Source organism: Podarcis cretensis (genome assembly GCF_951804945.1).
Source record: "Podarcis cretensis genome assembly, chromosome: 9".
In the NCBI taxonomy this organism is placed as follows: domain Eukaryota; kingdom Metazoa; phylum Chordata; class Lepidosauria; order Squamata; family Lacertidae; genus Podarcis; species Podarcis cretensis.
The window spans coordinates 6,118,868-6,145,591 of NC_137178.1; the positions used below are offsets into that span (position 1 = coordinate 6,118,868).

Consider the following 26,724-nt stretch of genomic DNA (forward strand, 5'->3'; position numbering starts at 1 on the left):
TACCCAAATCCAGACTGGAGTCCTTAAGGCGGTTGGATGGCGCCATGTACGCCTCCTTTAAGCAACTCCTGCAGCCAAACTGGTGTCAAGCATCTTGCTCTGCTTTCCTTTGGACCTCAATCAGCAAGGCCGAGAGGGGGTCTTGTCATCTGGGCAGCCCAGAACCTCCATACACACTGCCCAGGGTTGCATCCCAGGGAGGTCACTTTGGTGTTGCTAACGCAGCGGTTTGACTTCACCCCCAGAGGTGCACTCCATTGTCTCTTGCATAGCTGTCAACTTTCAGATTTGAAAATAAGGGATCAGCAGCCTCGAAAATAAGGGATCAGCAGCCTCACCTGTCCCAGGGATAGTCTACGGGATATCTAACCGGGATAGCAGTGGGAAACAGTGCTGGAATAAGGAAATTTCCCACAAAAAAAGGGAATTTCCCACAAAAAAGTGAAGGTTGACAGCTATGCTCTTGGCAATGCACAGTGGTACCTCAGGTTATGACAGGGGTGGCGCTGTGGTCTAAACCACTGAGCTAGGACTTGCCGATCAGAAGGTCAGCAGTTCGAATCCCCGCACCGGGGTAAGCTTCCGTTGCTCGGTCCCTGCTCCTGCCTGCCTAGCAGTTCGAAAGCGCATCAAAGTGCAAGTAGATAAATAGGTACCGCTCATGCAGGAAAGTAAACGGCATTTCCGTGCACTGCTCTGGTTCGCCAGAAGTGGCTTAGTCATGGTGGCCACATGACCCAGAAGCTGTACGCCAGCTCCCTCGGCCAGTAAAGCGAGATGAGCGCCGCAACCCCAGAGTCGTCCGCGACTGGACCTAAAAGTCAGGGGTCCCTTTACCTTTACCTTTATGTCTATACATTGTAGGCTGCCTTGCTATTTAATTTGTATTTGTGGTGCTTTATGTTAAACAGGGACGCAGGTGGCGCTGTGGGTTAAAGCCTCAGCGCCTAGGGCTTGCCGATCGAAAGGTCGGCGGTTCGAATCCCTGCGGCGGGGTGCGCTCCCGCTGCTCGGTCCCAGCGCCTGCCAACCTAGCAGTTCGAAAGCACCTCCGGGTGCAAGTAGATAAATAGGGACCGCTTACCAGCGGGAAGGTAAACGGCGTTTCCGTGTGCGGCTCTGGCTTGCCAGAGCAGCGATGTCACGCTGGCCACATGACCCGGAAGTGTCTCCGGACAGCGCTGGCCCCTGGCCTCTTAAGTAAGATGGGCGCACAACCCCAGAGTCTGTCAAGACTGGCCTGTACGGGCAGGGGTACCTTTACCTTTACCTTCATGTTTAAATACTGTATATATGCTTATATTGTAGGCAGTGGTACCTTGGTTCTTGAACTTAATCCATTCCAAAGGTCCGTTTGACTCCCAAAACTGTTTGAAAACAAGACATGGCTTCCAATTGGCTTCCTGCACTGAATCGGAAGCTGCATCGGACGTTTGGCTTCCGAAAAACGTCCGCAAACCGGAACATTTACTTCTGGGTTTTTGGCATTTGGGAGCTGATTTGTTTGTCAACTAAGCCATTCGAGAACCAAGGAATGACTGCAGTTTACAACTGCTTTTAATATTGTCTTGTAATGCTGTAACCACCCTGGGACCTTACGATGAAGGTCAAGTAATAATGATGATGATGATAATACTAAATAATTCCTGATGGATGGACCTTGGGATGATGGAAGGATGTCCCTCTTGTTTGTGTGCGATGCATCTTTGTCGTTCGCCCCCTTTCTTGTTGCAGCGCCATCCCGTTTCCATCTCGCCTGTCCTTTGTCTTGTGATTACTTATGCAAATGGGCGACGCAGCCCCCATAATGGGCATGTTGTCTTCCAGAACAGAAAAGCCTACAATTATCTTATTATTGGGATGAAAGGGAGAAAAAGAAGCCTGTGCGTTGTGTTCACAACCGTTTGTTTGTTTGCGTTTCCCCACGCCCATAGGAGACAGAGGCCTCGTTTGCCACTTTGCCTCAGCTGCTGCCTTTCCAAAATGGATTTTGCATTGTTTTTTAAAAATATATTTTTATTGAGTTTGACATTGCTGATTTAAATTCAAACATTAAACATCAAAATCATCCCTGAATCCTTCGACTCCTCTCCGCCGTTCCAGGGTTACCATTACCAATCTTTCCCCTCGCAAACTGCTTCTCTTAGTTTCTCAATTTTTTAAAAATAATCAATTTTTACCGTAGTTTTTCGCACGTTACAAGCTTTGTTCAAATCCTGCCAAAGTTTTTAGTTATTTACAATGTTCTCTTCCCTGTTTAGGGAAGCTTTTAATGTTTAATAGACTATTGTATTTTAATATTCTGTTGAAAGCCGCCCAGAGTGGCTGGGGAAGCCCAGCCAGATGGGCAGGGTATAAATTATTATTATTATTATTATTATTATTATTATATAATACATAATTACATAATTATTACATAATTACATAATTATTACATGATACATAATTACATTATCTTTTCCCCCATTCCTTCTTAAAGTTCTTCTCTTCCTGGTTTCTGATTTACCCAGTCAATTTTGCCATTTCATCATAGTCTCCAGCCATTCATCTCTGGTCGGGACTTTATCTTCCTTCCATCTCTGAAATCAGTTGCCGAGACTAAAGGTCCCCGTCTCCCCACAGCTGTCTAAGCCCCCTCTCTGGGTTTTTTTTTTAACCAGCAATCAGAGACTGTGCCTTTGTGAAGCCAACCTCTCCTCCACCCTTTTCATGCCTCTCCTGGTTTTAGGAGACAGCAGTAGGGGAGCTTGTTATGGGGAGCTTGTCATAGGGAGACATCCATGACTCCACCAGCCAGACTCATCGCTTCCTCTCAGTCTCCCCTCTCTCCGGCTTCAGCTTTTGCCTCTGATTCTGCACTTCTCTTTTGCACAGACTCCCCCCCCCCCTCACTAAACCCTGTTATCTCTTCAGCTTTGACACCAGGCAGAGGGCCTTCTCGGTAGTGGCACCTGCCCTGTGGAACTCTCTCCCACCAGATGTCAAAGAGAAAAATAACTACCAAACTTTTAGAAGACATCTGAAGGCAGCCCTGTTTAGGGAAGCTTTTAATGTTTAGTAGATTATTGTATTTTAATGTTCTGTTGGAAGCCGCCCAGATGGGCGGTGTACAAATAATAAATTATTATTATTATTATTATTATTATTATTATTATTATTATTATTACCAGCCATCTCCCTCTTCTCCCTCTGGCCACTCATTGTTCTCTCTCCACCAGTCCCCTGGCTCTCAGCCTCTTTCCCTTGGGGGTCCCCCAGCTGGTTCCTCCCACCGTTCCTCTGCGCCCAACCAGTCCGTGACAGTAAACTATATCAGTTAATGTGATTTCACCACTGTGGAATGCAAGACGAATAGCGTGGTTTCTGGTGGAAGCGTAACTGCAGCAGAACGGAAACAGCGGTGCGTGTGATGAATGCAGCAGGGCAGCATGTGGAACGATATCTTCTTTACACTGTCTCTGACGCTGGAGGCAGAGCTCAGTCTTCGTGGCGACAGACTTATCCGCTCTTGTGACCCTCCCGTGCCTGAGAACGGAAGCTTCCCCCAAAATGTCCACATTCCCAAACTTCCACGCTTCCAATGGCCATGAATGAAGGGTAAACAAGAACACACTGGGCTCCTTTGCTGTTGGTAACTACAAGTTTCTCCCTAGAATAGCACTGATTAAGTCCTCCTGGTGTGTTTTGGGACTGGAAAGATGCCCAGGGATTTCTCACCCGGCTGCTTGCTAGCACAACATTAATGATTAACCTACCAGGCCCAAAATGGGCTTATTTCGTGTTCTTATCTCAATGGAATTCTGTTTTCAAATAGTTGGCAGCTTTAGCCAACTGAGGGCTGGCTCGCATGACCCTCTCCCCCCCGTTCCATGAGATTTCATTAAAGCTTTTTCATAATGCAATACAATAAAAAACCCAGACTAATCTAAACGAAAACAAAACCTGAAAGAGATGATGATGATGATGATGATGATGATGATGATAGTAATGGAGAGTCCTCTTTCAAGGGTTGTTCTGAACCCTTGCTTCACACAGAAATTGGTGGACCCTACTAGAAATTGGTGGACCCTACTATAGTGCTGGAGGAGACTCTTGAGAGTCCCATGGACTGCAAGAAGATCAAACCCCTCCATTCTTAAGGAAATCAACCCTGAGTGCTCACTGGAAGGACAGATCGTGAAGCTGAGGCTCCAAGACTTTGGCCACCTCATGAGAAGAGAAGACTCCCTGGAAAAGACCCTGATGTTGGGGAAGATGGAGGGCAGAAGGAGAAGGGGATGACAGAGGACGAGATGGTGGGACAGTGTTTTCAAAGCTAGCAGCGTGAGTTTGACCAAACTGCGGGAGGCAGTGGAAGACAGACGTGCCTAGCATGCTCTGGTCCATGGGGTCACGAAGAGTCGGACACGACTAAACGACTAAACAACAACACTAGCTCTCACCCAGCAGCTTCTCCGCCCCAGAAAGTTTGGGGAAAACTGCCCTAAACGGAAGTACATCCCAATCGAGGGGAAGTTGAAGGATGGGCTTGTTGAAGACTGTGACCTGGAACAGAAATGAGAGTTGAAACCAGATGGAGGAGAGAGGCCAAAAGGGAGTCCCTTTGTTTCGTGGCACGGGGCCAGGCCTCTCACCCCACCCTGAGAGTTCAGTCTTAGCTTGAGAATTTCTTCTAGGGCAAGGACATCCCTTTTATTACAGCATTAACCAGTTCAATGAGTGTACGTAGACCTCTTCTTCTTTTTTTTGAAAAAGAGGATTTGCAAAGGACGTCTCCGTTTACCACAGTCCAACCCAAACAAAGAGATTCTTTTCAGCCTCGCTTGAACATGGGGAGAAAAAGGAATTAGGCTAAACAAAGACCTGGGATTCAGCTCCCCGGAAATACAAAACTCGATCAGCGTCGATGATGGAGGAGTTCTCTTTTGTCTCCCCTTTTGTAGTTGCACGAAATCTCTCTTAATGCATGTTTTCAGCTGAGGAAACCAAAACCCTTTTGGAGCCGTGAGGGAGGGGCTGGTTAAATATTGACTGTGGGCTTAGTCGAGTTTTGTAGGCTAAATCCTGCTCATGTTCAGCCAAACACAACAAACACATACCAGAACGGGGCGGTAATAAAGATGGGAAAGTTCTGTCTCTCTTGCACAAATGATGCAGAAGCAGGGCTTCCAGTCTCTGTCCCGGGAGCCTGAAATGTTATCTTTTAACTCAGCCTTTAGTATTGTGCTGCAGGATCCAAATAATCTTCATGATTCCTTTAAGAATTTTTTTTTTTTTTTAAAAAAAGCAAGATGCTGGTCCTCATGATGCAAGGGAAGAATTACAAAGCATATATGATGGTTCTGCTGTTCATATAAAGGTAAAGGGACCCATGTTCATTAGGTCCAGTCGTGGCTGACTCTGGGGTTGCGGCGCTCATCTCGCTTTACTGGCTGAGGGAGCCGGCATACAGCTTCCGGGTCATGTGGCCAGCATGACTAAGCCGCTTCTGGCGAACCAAAGCAGCGCACGGAAACGCCATTTACCTTCCCACCAGAGTGGTACCTATTTATCTACTTGCCCTTTTGACGTGCTTTCAATACTGCTAGGTGGGCAGGAGCAGGGACCGAGCAACGGGAGCTCACCCCGTTGCGGGGATTCGAACCGCCAACCTTCTGATCGGCAAGCCCTAGGCTCTGTGGTTTAACCCACAGCGCTACCTGCGTCCCACGTGCTGTTCATATAGCATTCTTCAAAAGTCAGGGTGGGTCTTCCAGTACTAAGAAAATAGTGGTGACAGTGCTAGGAGTGAACCTGCTTGGGGACCTGCTAGTTTCGTTGCAATAGTGAGAATGGAAGTTTCCGCTCGTGAAATTTTAAGTTTATTAGCACAGAATTTCCCATTATAGTAATGTCAAGGGGGGGGGGATAGGGATGAGGGAGAAAATTGCTTTCGTTGAATTTTAATGAAAAACTAGCTAATTTGAGCTTCCCATACCAATGCATGAACCTGTTCTTCAAAATTTGCACACCTCTGAATTACACAATGCAGTTCTCCAAATGCTATGTACAGAAATGCATATCTAAGGATAAAGTGTGCATTAAAATGCAGGTATTAGTGAAAAAATAACATACAGAAATGCATTATAATGGGGCAATTTTTTTGCAGAAATATGTATCTTAAAGCTGAATGCAGAGATTTGCTTATTAGGAGAAATTTGCACTAGATGCACTAGATGCATTTTCATGAGGAAAGAATTTGCGATTTGCTGAGGAAATATGGAGACCTGAATTCAAGATTGGAAGAACGGGAAATGGGGAGAACCCGAAACTGATATATTTGCCTGTTCCCTAGAAAGAAATGGGAGCCTTTTCCCTTGCCCTGTCTCAGTCTGTAGGTGAGTCCCCTTCTTTTAAACCACCCATAATCACCCCCCTTTGCCCGTTTCTTTCAAAAGCATGGCTTTATCATAAGTAGAATCTGACAATCCAACTCCCAGTGCCCGGTGGGCATGCCAGACTATTGTTAGCTAATGAAACAGACTTTGTTCAGCAGCCTCAGTGGGTGCCAAGCATTTTATTTCCCTTTACGGGTTCTCAAAAAGTTTGCCTCCTTAGCCAAGCTGCGTGGAGGATGACAGGATGGCGTCAGGAGAGTTGCCATATTTCAAAAATCTATAGTACCAACATGGGCTGCCATGCATCCAGCGATTTCTGCCCGGAAAGGGGGGGAAACAATTTAAAATACGGGTTAAAATACAATTTAAAATGCAGCCTCATTTTAATAGTAGCCCATAGATCAAAACCATAAGGAGAGGGAAACATAAGGATCAGACTGAGTCCAAACCAAAGGCCAGGCGGAACAGCTCTGCCTTGCAGGCCCTACGGAAAGATGTCAAGTCCCGCAGGGCCCTAGTCTCTTGTGACAGAGTGTTCCACCAAGTCGGGGCCAGTACTGAAAAGGCCCTGGCCCTAGTTGAGACCAATCTAACCACCTTGCAACTTGGGACATCCAAAATGTTATTTGTGGACCTTAAGGTCCTCTGTGGGGCATACCAGGAGAGGCGGTTCTGTAGGTACGTGGGTCCTAGGCCGCATAGGGCTTTAAAGGTCAAAACTGTAGCACCCTGCTTGTGGTTAACGCTTAGCTGGAATGAAATATTCAACGCAGCAATAGAGAAATTAAAATAGTAATTTATTTGTCAGACAAATAAATATGAGGCACAGTGGTATATGGTTACCAAGCTCTGGCCTGGCCTCTTGCCATTCTGGCCAGCACTTATATTTCCTTAATCCAGCCCCCTTGCTCCTCCTGTGGCTGCCTCTGTCCAATCAGCCTGGTTGAAATTCCTATTGGCTGTTTGCTAGAACCAATCACAAAAGATACACCCATTTCCTCTTGCCCTTTTATGGAAATCAAAAAGCTATATATTCTTCTATCTATAAATGACAAATAAGTAGTAATATATCTTACATGTGTCTCAACAAGGAATCTTAATTACCAGCTCACCTCTTGCCCTCCTTGCCCTATTGCCTTCCAAAACAGATGGTTAATCTTGAATTTTTATCTTAAACATATGTCAAGGATTTTGAGTTCACATCAACATTGAGAGATCTCCTTCATTTGAAGGTTTCTAAACAAAAGGCCTGACAACCATATATCAGGAGTGCTCGATTGGCGTCTTCTGTCTGACAAGGGGGGCTGGTGGCTGACTTAATTTCAGGATAGTTATAACTCTTACAACTATATGAAATAAGAATCTAGCATTTCTTAAATCCTTTGCATAATTATATTTAAACTAATATATTTAATACATAAACAACCTTTTAAAAGGAAAAGAAATCTTAAAAGGATCTTAGTTTAAGAAAGAAACAGCTTTAGAAAAGACTTCCCAGAAAATGTTCTCTTTCTGCCAGCTAGATGCTTTTTCACTGCTCTTGACCTTTTTAACCTTAGGAAGAAGATATGGCTCATTTTACTATTTATCAACCCTTAATTTGTAGGGTCAGTGTAACCTTGGCTGTCAGCCTGTAATTCCCTTTTTACGACTTTGAGAATTGTTTTCTGCTATAAATCAGGGGGGGCCCTTGTCTAGGAGAAAAACATTGCCAAGGTTCTTCTAGGCAGCTGGTCTTCTGCCTGGCATAAAACAGAACATTTTTAAGCTCATTCTTAAAATACAAGCCCTGATTAAACATATAAGCTTTAATAAAAATGCAAGCTTATGATTAGATGCCTCAAAACCAGCACCTTAAACCTGACCCTGTACTCCACCGGGAGCCAGTGCAGTTGGTAAAGCACTGGATGAATGTGATGCGATGTGATCTTTTTAGCAGATCCCAAAATTTCTACATATATGCTCATGGGGCCTGAACTGGCAGTGACTGAACTGGAACAAGACCTTTGGGTCATAAAGGATGGCTCAGTAGAGGTGTTGGCCCTGTACTTGACAGCTGTGAAAAAGAATGGTGTGCTCCGTGTGGATCATTCGGAAAGGGAATGAAAACAACATTTCCAATATTACGACGCTGTCGAACAAATTGATAGTGCAGCTGCATTTGGAATTCTGTGTGCAGTCCTTGTCACCTCGCCTCAAAAAAGATACTGCAGAGCTGGAAAAGGTTAAGAAAGGGACAATCCAAACCCATCAAGGAGATGGATCGACTCTCCTGTGAAGGAAAATTGCAGCATTTGTAGCTTTTTAGTTTAGGGGAACGGTGAGTAGAGGTCTATAACAAATATCAGGAGATATCCAGTGCAGCTGAAGACTGGGAAATTCGGGAGAGGCAAAAGGAGGTACTTCTTCACACAAAAGCATATTTGATGCTAAGGAGTCTCGGCAGCTGCTTAAATTTTCTTGATCAGCTGGTCGTTTCAATGATTAATTTGTATTTGTGGCATTTAAACATTGTATATGCCTAGGGACGTGGGTGGCGCTGTGGTCTAAACCACAGAGCCTAGGACTTCCCAATCAGAAGATTGGCAGTTTGAATCCCCAAAACGGGGTGAGCTCCCATTGCTCGGTCCCGGCTCCTGCCAACCTAGCAGTTCGAAAGCACGTCAAGTGGAAGTAGATAAATAGGTACCACTCTGGTGAGAAGGTAAACGGCATTTCCATGCACTGCTCCGGTTCGCCAGAAGCGGCTTAGTCATGCTGGCCACATGACCCGGAAGCTGTATGCCGGCTCCCTTGGCCAGTAAAGTGAGATGAGCGCCACAACCCCAGAGTTGTCTATGACTGGACCTAACGGTCAGGGGTCCCTTTACCTTTATGTCTGTACATTGTAGGCTGCCTTGTTATTTAATTTGTATTTGTGGTGCTTTATGTTTAAATACTGTATATGTGCATATATTGTAGGCAGTGGTACCTTGGTTCTCAAACTTAATCCGTTCCAGAAGTCCGTTCGACTCCCAAAACCATTCGATAACCAAGACGCGGCTTTCAATTGGCTGCAGGAGCTTCCTGCACTCAATCGGAAGCCGCGTCGGACGTTCGGCTTCCAAAAAAAGTCCATAAACCAGAACACTAATTTCTGGGTTTGTGGTATTTGAGAGCCGATTTGTTTGACTACTAAGCCGTTTGAGAACCAAGGACCCACGGTATTTTACATGAAACAGCAAAACATAAATACTTTAAAAAATACATGTGAACCCGCTCAGACTCTGAGATCGGTATCTGAGCCCCTTCTCTGTCTGCCCGCTCCGAGGGCGTTCTGGGGGCTGCGGCGAGAGAGCAGGGGCCTTTTCTGTAACCGAAGGCTGCTTGAGTTGGAACAGTGCAGGATTTTGCTTCCCGAAGAACATAACTCAGGATCTGTTACAGCGGCGGAAGAAGAGCAGCTTCTGCAAGTTGTCCGTTTTTCTTTATTACAAGGGCTGAACAAACCATGCACCCGCCATCAACGGGCAGCGAACAGATTTATAGCTGGTCTTTGCCACATTGAGAGCTCTGCCGTGCCGCCAGGCAGGGAAGGCAAAATTTAAGGCGCGCTCTGGCCTTGATCCGAGAAAGTCCTTGGCTTCATCGTCACTCCCTTGCTTTATGGTCTCTTCTCTTGCAGGTGCAAGGAGCGCATTATGGGTCTGTTAGGACCATATTTTTCGAGGCCTGTGAGTCCGGTGGTTCAAAACTGACCATAAGGGAATCTTCATGTACAGTGCTAAGTTCTCTTTTGGGCGGGGAGTGTTGACTCTTTTCTTCCTTTCTCCCACCATTCTTGGTGCCTGGAATTCCATTTATAGTTACATTTCAGAGCCCTGGGAAATGTACTTTTCCCAAGGCAATGGTAGCCATACTGATACCAGGTACCTCCCAGGGTCAGTGGGTGGGAATAAGGAGGAGTTCTTCTGCAGCTCAGGTTAAATCCAAGTCGGGGATTCTTAATGCTCACCTTGTACAGTGGTTCCTCGGGTTACAGACGCTTCATAGAATCATAGAATCATAGAGTTGGAAGAGACCACAAGGGCCATCGAGTCCAACCCCCTGCCAAGCAGGAAACACCATCAGAGCACTCCTGACATATGGTTGTCAAGCCTCTGCTTAAAGACCACCAAAGAAGGAGACTCCACCACACTCCTGGGCAGCAAATTCCACTGTCAAACAGCTCTTACTGTCAGGAAGTTCTTCCTAATGTTTAGGTGGAATCTTCTTTCTTGTAGTTTGGAGCCATTGCTCCGTGTCCGCTTCTCTGGAGCAGCAGAAAACAACCTTTCTCCCTCCTCTATGTGACATCCTTTTATATATTTGAACATGGCTATCATATCACCCCTTAACCTCCTCTTCTCCAGGCTAAACATGCCCAGCTCCCTTAGCCGTTCCTCATAAGGCATCGTTTCCAGGCCTTTGACCATTTTAGTTGCCCTCCTCTGGACACGTTCCAGTTTGTCAGTGTCCTTCTTGAACTGTGGTGCCCAGAACTGGACACAGTACTCCAGGTGAGGTCTGACCAGAGCAGAATACAGTGGCACTATGACTTCCCTTGATCTAGATGCTATACTCCTATTGATGCAGCCCAGAATTGCATTGGCTTTTTTAGCTGCCGCGTCACACTGTTGGCTCATGTCAAGTTTGTGGTCAACCAAGACTCCTAGATGCTTCAGGTTACGCGATTTTGGCTTGCACACCGTGCCAAACCTGGAAGTACCAGAACACGCTTTGTGCATGCGCAGAAGCACCAAATTGCGACCTGCGTGTGTGCAGACGCGACACTGTGGGTTGCGAATGGTGTAGGTTGCGAACGTGCCTCCCGCACGGATCACGTTTGCAATCCGAGGTTCCACTGTATTGAAAGTAGCATTATGAATAAGTGAGATTTGTATTCGAAGCCAATGAATTACGGACTTCAGTGACATCTGACATCAGGAATCGCAAGACAGAGAAACCAGTAGAACACTTCAGTCTCCCAGGACATTCTATACAAGATCTCAAAGTCACTGTCTTGTTGCAAAATAATTTCAGAAATAGGCTGGAAAGAGAAGTTGCTGAATTGCAACTTATTACCAAACTTAAAACCATGGAGAGACCTGGTTTGAATAGAGACATTGGATTCTTACCTCATTATACACGATAAAGCTATTTTTGGCCATCTCATCCCTTGCTTTTTCCTGTAAGACAAATTGCAATCGTTAACAGGTCTACCACACCTATCAGCCAATCACCCATTCCCACCACCCTTCTGAGTAATACCCCTCCCCACCCTCTCACTATATATAAGGGTTTGGGGACTTCTGTTTCAGTGTATCTGAAGAAGTGTGCATGCACACGAAAGCTCATACCCAGAACATACTTAGTTGGTCTCTAAGGTGCTACTGGAAGGAATTTTTTAATTTTGTTTCAGTCATTTATGAGTGTGGAAGGGAACAGACACATCCTGTGTTCAGGTGGTGAAGGGTTACCTGGGCAAAAGCCATTTTTTTTGCTCGTATACAACATCTGAGGTGGCTTTTGTGATTCCTGTTTCTCCAGAGGCGCTTCTTGCGAACACATGTCAGGGTAAGAGGGGCAGAATGAAAATTGTATTGTTTTCAAGACTTTCCGGGCCTTGTTTTAATCTGTTTTATCTTCTTCCATTCCAATTTTTTAGCATCTATAACCAGGCCTGTGAATGAGCGGGGATCGTTTGGGAACCTAGGAGGTGCTGTGTCGCAGCCGGAGATTTAGACCTGAGCCGGCTCATTCAAGTAAATAAAATCACTGTTCTGTCTTGTGCAAGGGAGGGATAAGGACACGATGACCTCGAGGCCAACCCACGAGAGCACTGCATCCTAAGCTAATTCCTTTGCTTCCTCACCGCCCCCGCAGTCAACCCAATTCATCCCTTTTGCTGATTGACATTTCCCTGGTCAGAATCTGCACCCTCCGTGGTTGGTGAGTGAGTTTGCATGGCATAGCAATCTCTCCCTGCTAGGTGAAGAGACTTGTCGTTCCGCTGTGGCCATTGGTTCTTTTGAATGTGCCACAACTTAGTGAAAGAGGATGGCTTCAACTTTCAAATTTTTCAACTTTCAAATTCCAAAAACTAGGGATGCTAAAAAGAAAAGGAAAGAAATTAACCTGGCTTGGAAATTTGAAAGATATTTCACTTAAATTAATACAATTTAGTTTTGTTTGGTAAGTAAAGTGTGCATAAAATTGCATAGAAATCATTAAAAATGATTGCCAAGTACTTGCAGGCATTTATTGTTGTTGCTGCTACTTATTTAGCATTACGTGCTTTCAGAAGGTGAAAGTCTTTGGCTTTCCTAAAGCAGTATATGTGCTTCTTCACGAAGCGCAGACTTGCCGAGCTAAATGTTGTCCAGTCACAAAAATAACAGCAGATTTAGAGACACACATCCCATTGAAGAAATTGGCAAAAATTAAGTTTCACCCCCTAAAATGACATGCCCTGGTATGGAAAGGTGCCTGAGTTGGTCACATGGAACCTGTGACTGCATGCTACCTTGAAGAAATGTCTTACACACACACACACACCCATAAACACAAACACACATTGTCTCCCTGCCCCCTGCATATCAATACAGCTATACAGTTAAACCTTCAACTTCCCCAGTTTTCAAATGGCAGCAGGGAGGAGCTGCAGGCTATCACATTTGTGGATCTCGACCTGTTTGGTGAAACATGTCTCTCCTCTCGCTCCTCCAGTTTCATCACCTGCTTGTAGGCACCTGATTAGCTACTGTGAGCAGGGGATAAGAGACCAGATGAGTCTATGGCCTCATCCAGCAGCCAAGGCTCTCCTTAGATTATGATGCAATTAACTACCAGCCTCCCTGACATTTAGCAGCTGATACTGGAATGGCATTCATAGGATCATAGAATCGGCGAGTTTGAAGGGACCCCGAGGGTCTTCTCGTCCAGCGTTTCCCAAACTTGGGTCTCCAGCTATTTTGGGACTACAACTCCCATCTTCCCTAGCTTAGTGGTCAGGGAAGATGGAAGTTGTAGTCCAAAAACAGCAGGAGATTGGCCTGATCCAACAGCACTTTTCTCACGGCACTGGGGACTAGACGTGTTGTTTTGTGGCTCTCTCTGTGTGTTTGTGTGTAGCTGTTGTGGTTTTCCGAACGCCAGTGCACTTAACATCCTTGCTGCAGGATGCTACTGGTGTGTGTGTGTGTGTGCGTGCATGTGTGTGGGTTGGAAAGGGAGCATGGAGGCGTTGGTAGCTGTGGTTTTGCTGTACGTGCAGCAGTCGTAATTACGTCCGGTTTGCTGTTGTGCTACTCCCTGCCGTCTCGGTGTGAGGGTTGCCGCGCTTTGCTAGCTTGCTGCCCATCCAAACTGCCCCTTCGCTGATGCCCCCTTTGCAAGGAGTCAGGGAGACTGTAGTCTGGAACACCCTCCTTTCTCTGACCAATAAAGTCTGGAATTTTACACCCCTGCTGTTTTGATGTGTACTGTTTTTATACCATTCTTCCATTTTTCGCTGCGTTTTGTTTCGTACCGCTTATATATTTTTTTAATGTTCGGCAGCTCAGAAACGCTGCAAAAGAGGTGAGCAGGATTTGCGATGCGCCAGCCCCTGGCCCTTACCCTGGCCCAGAAACAAGAATCGTAAGGATGCAAGTAGAGCCCTGCAGGATCAGGCCCATGGCCCATCTAGCTCTCAGCATCCTTTTCCCCACAGTGGCCAACCAGAAAGAAAAGCTTGCAAGCACGACCTGAGTGCCCACAGCCCTCTCTCAATCTGCAGTTTGGGATTCCAAAGTTTACTGCCTCCCCCGGTGGAGATGGAGACAAGCCATTGTGGCTAGTAGCCACCGATAGCATGCCGTTGGGTTGAATTGGCTCCCGCAGGACGTAGTGATGGCTACCAACTTGGATGGCTTTAAAGGGGGAGGCGGGGAAACCATGGAGGACATCTGTGGCTGTGAGCCACGATGACCGTGTTCTGTCCCCCAGGGTCAGAGACAATACGCCCTCTGAATCCCAGCTGCTGGGCGGCTTCCAACAAAATATTAAAATACATTAATGCATCAAACATGAGAAGCTTCCCTAAACAGGGCTGCCTTCAGATGTCTTCTAAAAGTCTGGTGGTGGTTGTTCTCTTTGACATCTGGTGGGAGGGCGTTCCACAGGGCGGGTGCCACTACCGAGAAGGCCCTCTGCCTGGTTCCCTGTAACTTGGCTTCTCGCAGGGAGGGAACCGCCAGAAGGCCCTCGGCGCTGAACGATGGAGGTGGAGACGCTCCTTCAGGTATACTGGACCAAGGTTGTTTAGGGCTTTAAAGATCACCACAAATTTGCACACAGATCCTGCTTGGATGCTTCGTGTTGTGGCCATCTCTTTGGCTACTTTGAATACAGGATGCTAGACTGGCTAGATGGGCCTTTGGTGAGGTCTTCCCACATTTATTCCCCTTGTGCCTCCACAGCTGGGCTTCTCTTGTGCTCACGGCTGCTCCAAGCAACCTCTTTTTGTGACGTCCTGTTCTTTCCCCCTTTCTCTCTCCCAGTGCCACTGACGTCTTGTGCCTCCACTACCATACCTTGCCATGGCCAAATTAGAGACCCTCTCCGTCCTTAGTGACGCCAGCTACCACAACAAGGAAGCCTTCCACCCTTTCGACCCCAGGCTCACCGAACCCGCCTCCCAGGGCACGATGGGAAGCGTCGGCAGCGGCGTCGCCGGCGAGCAAGAGTTCGCCATGAAGAGCGTGGGTACCAGGACACAGAGCGGCGGCCGCCAGGTCGATGGGTCCCGGAACAGCTACTCCACGCGGGAGATCTCGAACCGCTACTCCGGGGAGGAGAAGACCTACAAGATGGAGAAGATCTCCCACTCCATCTTCATCAACGGGGACCTGCGCAAGAGCGAGAAAGGGAAAGCGGACCTCTGTGGGAACGTCGCAGCCAACAACGAGAAGAACATCCCACCTCCTCCCCAGTACAGAGAACCCAGTAACCCACCAAAGATATTGCCAGTCTCTGGTAAACTAGATCAGGTGAGACTCAGTTTGTATCCTAGAAGAGGGGTACCCAGACCGTGGTCTGTGAACAGCCACACTGGTCCATGGCCTTCATCCCGGTGGTCTGTCGAATGACCGCATTAAATGTCTGCATTCATTCTCAATTGTATTTTCATTGCTTCCTTTATTTCTTCCAGACTGCATTTCATTGTACAGTGGTGCCTCGCAAGACGAAAAGAATCCGTTCCGCGAGTCTGTTCGTCTTGCGGTTTTTTCGTCTTGCAAAGCAAGCCCATTAGCGGCTTAGCGGATTAGCGCTATTAGCGGCTTAGCGGATCAGCTGATAAGCGGCTTAGCGGATCAGCTGTTAAGCGGCTTAGCGGATCAGCTGATAAGCGGCTTAGCGGATCAGCTGTTAAGCGGCTTAGCAGCTTAGCGGATCAGCTGATAAGCGGCTTAGCGGCTTAGAAGGGGGGGGGGGGAAACCTGCAGGATCTCGCAAGACATTTTCGTCTTGCGAAGCAAGCCCATAGGAAATTCGTTTTGCGAAGCACCTCCAAAACGGAAAACCCTTTCATCTAGCGGGTTTACCGTCTTGCGAGGCATTCGTCTTGCGGGGCACCACTGTATTGCAGTTTGAAGGAAGCATTTTTTAAAACACGGTTAAAATTAACAAAACATCTAGCTCTTTGCATGTACAACAGGCAGTGCTTGGTTGTTTGGTTATAAGTCACTTGGAGTTGCCTTGGGCAAGATGATGATGATGATGATGATGATAATTTATTATTTATACCCTGCCCATTTGGCTGGGTTTCCCCAGCCACTCTGGGCGGCTTCCAACAGACTATTAAAATACAGTGGTCTGTTAAATATTAAAAGCTTCCCTAAACAGGGCTGCCTTCAGATGTCTTGTAAACGTCTGGTAGTTGTTTTTCTCTTTGACATCTGGTGGGAGGGCGTTCCAGAGGGCGGGCGCCACCACCGAGAAGGCCCTCTGCCTGGTTCCCTGTAACTTGGCTTCTCGCAGTGAGGGAACCACCAGAAGGCCCTCAGCACTGGACCTCAGTGTCCGGGCAGGACAAAGGGGGTGGAGACGCTCCTTCAGTGACACGAACAAATTTAATAAATCACCATCATCCTCATTAAGTGGTCTGCCAAGACCCCCCCACAGTTTTCAGTTGGGGCATGGCCGGGGGTTGGAATTTGAGACCTGATGTCCTAGGAACATAGGAAGCTGCCAAGTCAAACAATTGGTGGAGAAATTCCAGACCCTCAACCATCTTGGTTGCCCTAAACCAGGCATAGGCAAACTCGGCCCTCCAAATATTTTGGGACTACAACTCACATCATCCCTGACCACTGGTTCTGTTAGCTAGGGATGATGGGAGTTGTAGTCCCAAAACATCTGGAGGGCCGAGTTTGCCTATGCCTGCCTTCTAGCCTGTCAACATTATTAAACTGTGGTGCCCAGAACTGGTCACTGGACTCCAGGTGTGATCTGACCAAGGCAGAATAGAGTGATACTATAACTTCCCTTGACCAAGATACTAGACTTATGTTGATGCAGCCTAGAATAGCATGAGCTTTTTTTGTTGCATCACACTGTGGACTCATGTTCAGCTTGTGGTCCACTAAGATCCCCTAGATCCTTTTCACATGTACTACTAGTAAGCCAGTTGTTCCCCATCTTATATTTCTGCATGTAGTTCTCCTTGCTTAAGTGCAGAACCTGACATTTGTCCCTATTGAAATTCATTCTGTTACTTCGGGCCCAGTTCTCCAATCTCTTGCCGTCATATTGAATCTCAATTCTGTCTTCTGTGGCATTAGTTACCCCTCCCAACTTGGTGTCATTTGCAGGTCTGATGAGCTAGAAGCAGGTTTCTCATTTCCCAGGTCTTCCGGCGTCAGAGCTGCACCTGTTGGACTGACTTTGGGAAAGTGCACCCTTTCTACCCAGCCTTTTTGCCCTTAATGTGAAGGTGTTTTACGTATTTGCGGCCTCTTCTGGCGTGGCAGAATCTGTTAAAACCTGTGTCTGATTTGTACACATCTTTGGGTTGGGGGTTTAAAAAAAAAGTTTTTATGTAGTAATAACAATAATTTTATTTTTTATACCCCACTCATCTGAGCCACTCTCAGCAGCTTCCAGCAGAATAAAAAATATATTTAAAAAATCCACAAAACATCAAGCATTAAAAACAGGGATGTCAGATGTCTTCTAAAAATCATATAGTTGTTTATCTGTTTTACGTCTGATGGAAGGGCGTTCCACAGGGCGGGTGCCACTACCGAGAAGGCCCTCTGCCTGGTTCCCTGTAGTTTCACTTCTTGCATTGAGGGAACCGCCAGAAGGCCCTCAGCGCTGGAGAAGAAATATGAGAAACACAAATAGCGCAGGAATCACATGCGGACATGGTCCTTTCCTGCCTCATTCTCCCGGTCCCCATAAAGCTGGGTGACTGTCAAGGAGGAGGGCGGTTGCTTGGGGGGAGATATGGAGAAGAAGGAGGGGAGGGATGTTAGGGGTAGAAGGAGAAGGAAACGCAGAAGACACTCCTCACTTTCAGGGTTATATTTATATCCCTCCTTATAGAGCACACACACCATCAAGTTACCTGGTACTTTGTCGTTTCCTTGCATTTCTCAAGATCTCTGTATTAAACCAAGGAACTGTTAGTTACTGAAGCTGGGGAGGATTTTTGTTATTGGGAGAGATTTTAAGAAGAGAAACAATCGTGCAAAAGTGTTCCCCCACTTTTTTGCCATAGCTTTATTTTGGGCTGCAAGTTAAAGCTGCCGGTTCCTCAGAGAGAAATAGAGATAACGCAGGAAATTATGGGCTGCAAGTTAATGAAAGGATGTGCTACCCCCCCCCCCCAGGCTCCCCTGAACTTTCCTCAAGTCACCCGAGGGTGCTATGGTACACCGGTTGAAAACCAATGCTCAGGATTGGAATATCACTTGTAGTTTAAGGTTGAATTCTGGACATATTGGAAGAGGTAAATGATTTGGATTATCATAAAAGGAGGAAATGATAAATAATAGGACCCACTAAGGCAGCCTTTCTCAACCTGTGGGTCCCCAGATGTTGTTGAACTACAACTCCCATCAGCCCTAGCTAGCAAGGCCAGAGCTCAGGGATGATGGGAGTTGTAGTCCAACATCTGGGGACCCACAGGTTAAGAACCGCTGCACTAAGGGGAGGATGGAAGTCCAGGAGATTCCTTGGAATCTTGTTTTTATGATTTATGTTTGATATATCTCTGTGGAATTTCAATTTGAAAAACAAAAGAAATAATTCTTTTAAAAAAGGAAACCAATGCCCTAGCCAACCGAGCTATCCAGGCTGTGTCAATCCATGTGTTTAATTTGCTGTCCTGTTTTTTTTCTTTCCCTCCTTCTTGCAGAGCAACGAGCCCTTAGTTAGACCTTCAGCCTTTAAGCCCGTAGTCCCTAAAAACTTCCATTCCATGCAGAACCTGTGCCCGCCGCAGAACAACGGCATCTCGGAGACCCGGAAGACCTTGAACCACACCAACAGCAATAGCCCTTCCACGGTCAAAAGTGGGATGGAGAAGGCCAGCCATAACAGGACTACCAACCAGGCGGGCGGCCTCTCCGATTCCGGGCGGAACTCTTTGACCAGCCTGCCCACCTACGGCACAGGCTATAGCCAGCACATCGGCCCTATGAGCGCCTCAACCAGCCACATAAACCGCATCGGGACTACCTACGTGGACAAGAACATTGTGGGCTACAATGGGATATCTACCTCAGACAGCGGCCGGTCTTCCAGCAAGAGCACGTCTTCGTTCAGCCGGCTCAACCACCTCAACGAGACGATGCCCTTCCACTCACCCTCGACGGACGACATCATCCAGGACTTGGAGGACCGGCTCTGGGAGAAGGAGCAGGAGGTCCTTCAGATGAGGAGGAACCTCGACAAGAGTGAGGCGGCCATCTACCAGGTCTTTGAGGAGAAGCAGAAGATCTGGGAGCGGGAGATGGAGGACCTGCGGCAGAATTACGCCAACAAGCTGCAGCAGGTGTCCAAGAAGGCCCAGAGGGCACAGCAGGCTCTGCAGCTGCAGATCTTCAAGCTCCAGCAGGAGAAGAAGAAGCTCCAGGACGATGTGGGGCAGCTCCTCCAGCAGCGGGAAGAGCTGGAGAAGAAGTTTGTGGCTTTCAAGAAGGAGCAGGCCGAGTTCCTTCCCAAGATCGAGGAGACCAAGTGGGAGGTGAGAGGCAGTGTGGTCCGTGTCACAGACAGCCAACTTGGGGGGCTTCAAGATAATAATAATAATAATAATAATAATAATAATAATAATAATAATAATTTATTTGTACTCTGCCCATCTGGCTGGGTTTCCCCAGCCACTCTGGGCGGCTTCCAACTAAGATTAAAAATACATCAAAATGTCACACATTAAAAACTTCCCTGAACAGGGCTACCTTCAGATGTCTTCTAAATGTTAGGTAGTTGTTTATCTCTTTGACATCTGATGGGAGGGCGTTCCACACAGTGGACATCACCACCGAGAAGGCCCTCTGCCTGGTTTCCTGTAGGTTTGCTTCTCCCAGTGAGGGAACCGCCAGAAGGCCCTCAACACTGGACCTCAGTGTCTGGGCAGAATGATGGAGGTGGAGACGTTCCTTCAGGTATACTGGGCCAAGGCCGTTTAGGGCTTTAAAGGTCAACACCAACAAGTTGAATTGTGCTTGGAAACGTACTGGGAGCCAATGTAGGTCTTTCAGGATGTTGGTCTGAGGAGGGGGTGTAATCTAGAAGCTTCCTGAAGGCCCACATTATGTGTGAGCAACCTCAGATGTTGCAGAGCTACAACTCCGATGGGATTTGCTCGTCAGCGATATTTGGAGGGCCAAAGATGGTGGTGGTGGTGGTGGTTTTACTTTCATTTATATTTATTCATTTATATTTTACTAACAGTGGTACCTTGGTTCTCAAACTTAATCCGTTCCAGGAGTCCGTTCGACTCCCGAAATCATTTGAAAACCAAGGCACGGCTTCCGATTGGCTGCAGGAGCTTCCTGCACTCAATTGGAAGCCACGTCAGACATTCGGCTTCTGAAAAACATTTGCAAACTGGAACACTTACTTCCAAGTTTGGAGCGTTCGGGAGCCGATTTGTTTGGGAGCCAAGCTGTTTGAGTACCAAAGTACCACTGTATTAGTATATGAAGCCCCTAACTGTTGGCAACCAATTTACTTATGGAATTGACTTGCCTCTTTTCGTGTCTGTTAGATCATTTCACTCTGCCAAACTAGCATTCATACAAGTGCCACATTATGTCTGCTACACATTTGCAAGGAGCTTTTCCTTCATGTGTGCTGTGGAACTCCCTGCCCCTTGATGTTAGGTAGATGCCTTTCTGGATTGTTTTAGATGCCTCCTGAAAACATTTCTGTTCCAGCAAGTCTGTCCAGGCCCCTGGACAGTTACTTATATATGTTGTAAAGACTTGCTGGTTTTATCTTTTCATAGTGGTGATATTGATGATGATTCTATGCATATTTCTTTCTAAGTGGTTCATGGGTTTTAGCTATGTTTTCTACATTCTCTTGGATAATTTCTTTCGATCCTGCGGTTTATTATCTAAAGAAACAAATTAAACTCAGGCACCCAAATCTCAGGGTGCTTCGACTTTTGTCAGTGTTTTGGGGTTGGATTCCACTGCATACTGGTAAATTCAGGTTGTTAAATTATAGTGGATTGGGAGGTCTTGTGCAACAATCTTGGTTTTCCCAAAAGACTGGACTTTTCGCAATAAGGGGGGGGGGCGATGCACAGGAAAGTGTGAGATAATAGCACTTGCTTTGACGCAATCTCATCTAACCTCCCTGCAAGCAAATTGGAATGAATGCACGTTAAATAGCCAATGGTTTCTAATCTCCCTGCAAGCAAATCCGGGTGCAGCCTCATTAAACTGGTCATCTGGAAGCAAGCCTTAACATTACAAGGTTCTTACAAAAACGCTGTTGTGCCGCCACCAAAACGCAACCTGCAGAATTGACTCTCCGCAGACAGCAGGCTTGGTTAAAAAGTCTGCAAGCTGCTGTTTGAGATCAACTCAGGGTGATCACAGAATGCAGATTCCCTCAGGTTTTGTGTTTCAGGAGACAGTGGGGAGGAGTATCAAGCAGCTTAAAAAGGTAAAGGGATCCCTGAGCATTAGGTCCAGTCATGACCGACTCTGGGTTTGCGCCACTCATCTCGCTTTATTGGCTGAGGGAGCCGGCGTACAGCTTCTGGGTCATGTGGCCAGCAGGACTAAGCCGCTTCTGGCGAACCAGAGCAGCGCACGGAAACACCGTTTACCTTCCTGCCAGAGCGGTACCTATTTAGCTACTTGCACTTTGATGCGCTTTCGAACTGCTAGGTGGGCAGGAGCAGGGACCGAGCAATGGGCGCTCACCCCATTGTGGGGATTCGAACCACGACCTTCTGATCGGCAAGTCCTAGGCTCTGTGGTTTAACCCACAGTGCCACCCGCGTCCATCAAGCAGCTTAGGCTTGGTCTATAATGACTCTTTTGAGTTGTGCCCTGTTTGGACTAGCAGGAAACCAGCACAATGAACCATGCTCTTTCGTCAACCGAATTGTGGCTTAGTTGCTCCATACGCCCTTTGGAGAGAAATGAAATGGAAGAGCTTGTGAGTCTCCAGGGGCCTTCTAAAACCATCAAAGTGTGTCTGAGCAAACATGCCTGACCCCCCAAAAAAGACTCCCTCTGAAAAGCACTTAAGAGAGAGTGTGTTAACTGTACCCTTTTATGTTGGCCCAACTTAACTGGAAATAGTGTTCTTCCTCAGACTCATAGCTGTCAACCTTCCCTTTTTTGGCGGGAAATTCCCTTATTCCAGCGCCGTCTCCCACTGCTATCCCGGATTGTTAGATATCCCGTAGACTGTCCCTGGGACACGTGAGGCTGCTGATCCCTTATTTTCGAGGCTGCTGATCCCTTATTTTCAAATCTGAAAATGCTCAGACTTAGGTGCTCACCTCTGCAAAAAAGGCCTCCAGTCTGTAACAAGTAGGCCAATGTTAACCCCGGTGTCTCAAGAGCAACCTTCCCTAACTTGGAGCCTTCCAAATGTTTTGGATTACAACTCCCATGAGCGCCTGCCAGCAAGGCAGGGCTGATGTGAGTTCCAGTTCAAGGTCTCTGGAAGGTACCAAACTGGTGAAGGCTGTTCCGGTCGCTTCAGTCAAAGCTATTGCCTTAGTATGGTACCTTGAGGAGGTGCCAATGGCAAATCAAGAGTCCTCAAGGTTGTGGTATCAATGACCAGGAACTCAATCACCAGCCAAGAGACACATCCTTCTCTTTGATGGCATGAGCACAGGTGAGCTGCATGTGCCATCTGCCAGGGATACTTTAATAATAATAATTTATTATTTATACCCCGCCCATCTGGCTGGGTTTCCACAGCCACTCTGGGCACTCAACAGAATATTAAAAACACAATAAAACATCAAACATTAAAAAATTTCCCAATACAGGGCTGCTTTCAGGTGACTTCTAAAAGTCAGATAGTTGACATCTGGTGGGAGGGCGTTCCACAGGGTGGGTGCCACTACCAAGGAGACCCTCTGCCTGTAACTTGGCTTCTCGTAGCGAGGGAACCATCAGAAGGCCCTCAGTGCTGGACCTCAGTGTCCGGGCAGAACAATGCACCACTCTGGCGACACAGTGGTTTCTGCATTGTAGGAGGTTAGATTACTGCTAGGGCCCCAACTCTTCATTTCTGTAAGTCCACGAATTTCCGGCAGGGGTACCATTAAGCTACCTTGCTGTCAAGACATAGACGGGAGTTTGCCATTTAGGCTGTGTTTCCCCATTCTCTCATTATTCCTTCACTGTGCTATTTTATCCTACCTTGATGCTGTCCTTCCACTTCTTGAAGCCAATGGAAGCTTGAAGGAGTGGCAGAGTGGATTTTTGGTGGAAATCAAGGTCACTTGAGACTCTTAGCTAATAATAATAATAATAATAATAATAATATTTTTTTATTTATATCCCGCCCTCCCCAGCCGAAGCTGGGCTCAGAGTGGCTAACAACAGTAAAAGCAACACAGTTTACATAAAATCACAATCAATTAATTAAAATACATTCTAAAATCAGTTCATTCCAAAATCAGTTCAGAATCAAATTAAAGGCAACCCTTTAAAGTTCTATGAGGTTTACAGAAGGAGGGGGTCAGGCTGCGCCTTGGCCAAAGGCCTGGTGGAACAGCTCTGTCTTGCAGGCCCTGCGGAAAGATGCCAAGTCCCACAGGGCCCTAGTCTCTTGTGACAGAGCATTACACCAGATCGGGGCCAGTACTGAAAAGGCCCTGGCTCTGGTGGAGGCCAGCCTAACCTCCCTGTGGCCCAGGACCTCCAAGATGTTTTTCTTTGAAGACCGTAAGGTCCTCCATGGGACATACCAGGAGAGGCGGTCCCGTAGGTATGAGGGTCCTAGGCCATATACTTCACATATAACTTTCACAATGAGGGCGTGTGCATTGGAGCCCCTCTCTGCTTATTGGAACAGTCCTTGTTTATCGCCCTGGGGATCATGCATAGAGGTTCAAGCTAAATTTTCTGCTGCAAACTCTCAGCCGTTCTGTCTCTCAGCTGGCTCATAATCTTCCCATCCTAATGAGGATGCCTCTATTTGAACAACTATTGGTTTGTGTTGGAAGGCTGGAGGAAGGCAACCACTTTTGTCTACCAACAGCCACTACAGGTAGACGGGTGCAGAATACTCCCGGGACGGGCTTGCCTTGCCCTGCACACCCAGAGAGCAGGGCGAGCAGCTTCATCCTTGGCAAAAACAGGTGCAGCCCTTAAAATTGCTATACATCATTTATCCTGACACCCTTAGAGCAAAGAAAGGTCTCCTCCCCTTCTTTTCCCTGAGAGTTCTGTGAGCTCCTCCAGCCTGACTGCCTGTAGTAGCTGTTACTAGATGAGAATTCAAAGCTCCAACACAAAGAGAGCAGAATGTTTAACCAGGCCTGGGAGGTGAGAGTTGTTGGTTTCTGCAGCAATAGGTGTGGTTAGCATTTAGCAAAGGGACGGGGGAGGGAATTTGATTTAGTTCAGATTTAAAGGTGAACCAACCTTGTCTGCATTTTCCAAAACAATGTACTTTAAAAAAAAAAAAAAGCTCTCATATGAAATGTGCATTTGTCTGAATTTGTCTGAATGGGCAAGTAAACTAGCATAAAACATGTTATGCAAACTGCTTTGCAGAAATGTGCGTATTAGTGAAAATGGCATACCTTAGAAGAAATCTGCATTAGGGAGCTGATGAATTTTCACGAGGACTTAAAAATAAATAGGTCACTAGCTGAAATGAAAATGTGGAAAACGGAAGTTACCAGTGGAAAAAATGAGAAACTGAGCAATCCCAAGACTGATAGATGTGTCCGTCTCTAATGGCATTTCTGCGTGTGGAGGGGCTGGGTAAAGTACATTCGGCAGGAGTGCTGTGGCGCCTTGTGCTTTTCATTCTGTGGGGCTGGTGCAGCAGCTTAAAGTAGGCCTTAACATTTAAAGCAGTGCTATACCACTTTCACAAATCAATGGCTTCCCCCAGAGAATCCTGGGAACTGTAGTTTGTTGGGGGTGCTGTTCCCTATTCCCTTCCCAGAGCTACAATTCCCGGAGTGTTTTAACAATCAATCCTTCTTCCCAGGAAACTCTGTCAACTGTAGCTCTGAAGGGGAATAGGGGGTCTTCTAACAATTTCTAGCACTCTTAACAAATGACAGCTCCCAGAATCCTTTGGGGGGAGCCATGACTGTTCAGAGTGGTATGATATTGCTTGAAGCATAGCATGCGCTAGAGCAAACGCTGTTTGAGTTGTCTCATGACAAGGCCTCTCTTCCAGGTGTGCCAAAAGGCTGGTGAGATCTCTCTGCTGAAGCAGCAGCTGAAGGACTCCCAGTCCGACGTCTCCCAGAAGCTCAACGAGATCGTCGGGTTGCGGACCCAGCTGAAGGAAGGCAAGAGCTTCCTCAGGGAGAAGGAGGAGCAGATCCTGACCTTGAAAGACTCCTACAGCACCAAGAGCGTCAGCCTGGAGATCTCCGAGGGCGAACTGCAGCGGAAGATGGGCGAGGTGCAGATGTTGAGGGAGAAACTTGACCAGTGTGAGCTGGAAGTCTCCAACCTGAAGCAAACCCTCACCAGCCTAGGCGGTGCCCATGGCCACTTTGGTGCCGAGCTCGCGGAGAAGCTGGCGAGGGACCCTTTGGCTTGCGAGAGCGACGAGGCCAAGATGAAGCGGCAGAGCGAGGAGAACTTCAACGCGCTGAAGAAGGAGGTGGAGCGGCTGCAGGCGGAGCTGAAGGCCGAGAGGCAGCAGCGGGAGCAGCAGGTTCTGGACTTTGAGGAGGAGCGGCGCACCTGGCAGGAGGAGAAGGAGAAGGTCATTAAGTACCAGAAGCAGCTGCAGCTGAATTACGTCGAGATGTACCAGAAGAACCAAATCCTCGAGCACAAAGTCAGCGAAATGACAAGCAAGGTCACCAGCCCGCCACACACCGACGAGAAGAAAACATGGACTCCTTCCAGGCTGGAGAGGATAGAGTCCACAGAGATCTGAGGAAAGGACTTGAGGCGTTCAAAGTACGTTGTCCCCCCCCCCAACCCCACCTCCCCAAATTACTGTGCATGTACTTCAGCCGGTGATCTTCCCGAGGAGAATTAATATGCTATATAACCAGCAGTGTAAGTTCGTCTGCCCTGGGCATCTCCCACAATGCTCTGATGCTTTGCAGGTGATAAAGGAAAAATAGAGACAGGTGTTTTTTTCTGTGTTTCTAGGGATGGGCTGACATCAGGAGTATTGTGGGGTGGATTGAGTGTGTATGCGGGGAGGGGTCAGGGCCGCAGTCTTGCACCCAAGATTGGGGGGCCCAGAGTGTGTTGCATTGTGTGATGTCATGCTTAGGACACGCGTCGCATGTGTGTCACTTGCATGTGATGTCATCGCACATTGGTGGGAGGAAGCGGAGTGGGGAGCCCGGTGTGGTGCGGTTCAATGGCTGGCTCCTCCTGAGTGCAACAGAGGGAGCTGCGCCGCACTGGGCTCCCCGCTCAGCTTCCTCTTGACGTGACGTGGCATGCGCATCATGTGTATGACATCACATGTGTGCGACGTGCATTGTCGGGAAGAGGCCGACTGGGTGGCCTGGTGCGGCCTCCTCTCTCACACTCAGGAGGAGCCAGCCATTGAGCCACGCTGCACTCGGCCTTCTCTGCCCCCTCAACATCAAGGGGCTCCGGTCCCCTGCCAGCAAATATTGAGGCGGGCT

At 47.4% G+C, this 26,724-nt stretch overlaps 1 protein-coding gene across 6 annotated transcripts in view; it reads left to right on the forward strand.

Moving 5' to 3' along the window:
- Window positions 1-26,376, forward strand: part of LZTS3 (leucine zipper tumor suppressor family member 3) — a 77,326-nt gene extending 50,950 nt beyond the window's left edge. For 4 of the 6 annotated variants that reach the window (XM_079990867.1, XM_079990864.1, XM_079990865.1 and 1 more), the window contains exons 2-5: window positions 12,064-12,160; window positions 14,939-15,427; window positions 18,802-19,632; window positions 25,296-26,376. In XM_079990867.1, the coding sequence (XP_079846993.1) occupies window positions 14,978-15,427; window positions 18,802-19,632; window positions 25,296-26,012 (1,998 nt within the window). In that variant the 5' untranslated portion in view covers window positions 12,064-12,160; window positions 14,939-14,977 and the 3' untranslated portion in view covers window positions 26,013-26,376. The remainder of the gene's footprint in view (window positions 1-12,063; window positions 12,161-14,938; window positions 15,428-18,801; window positions 19,633-25,295) is intronic. The other 2 variants (XM_079990869.1, XM_079990868.1) reach the window with 1 other exon arrangement.
- The last annotated feature ends 348 nt before the right edge of the window (window positions 26,377-26,724 follow it).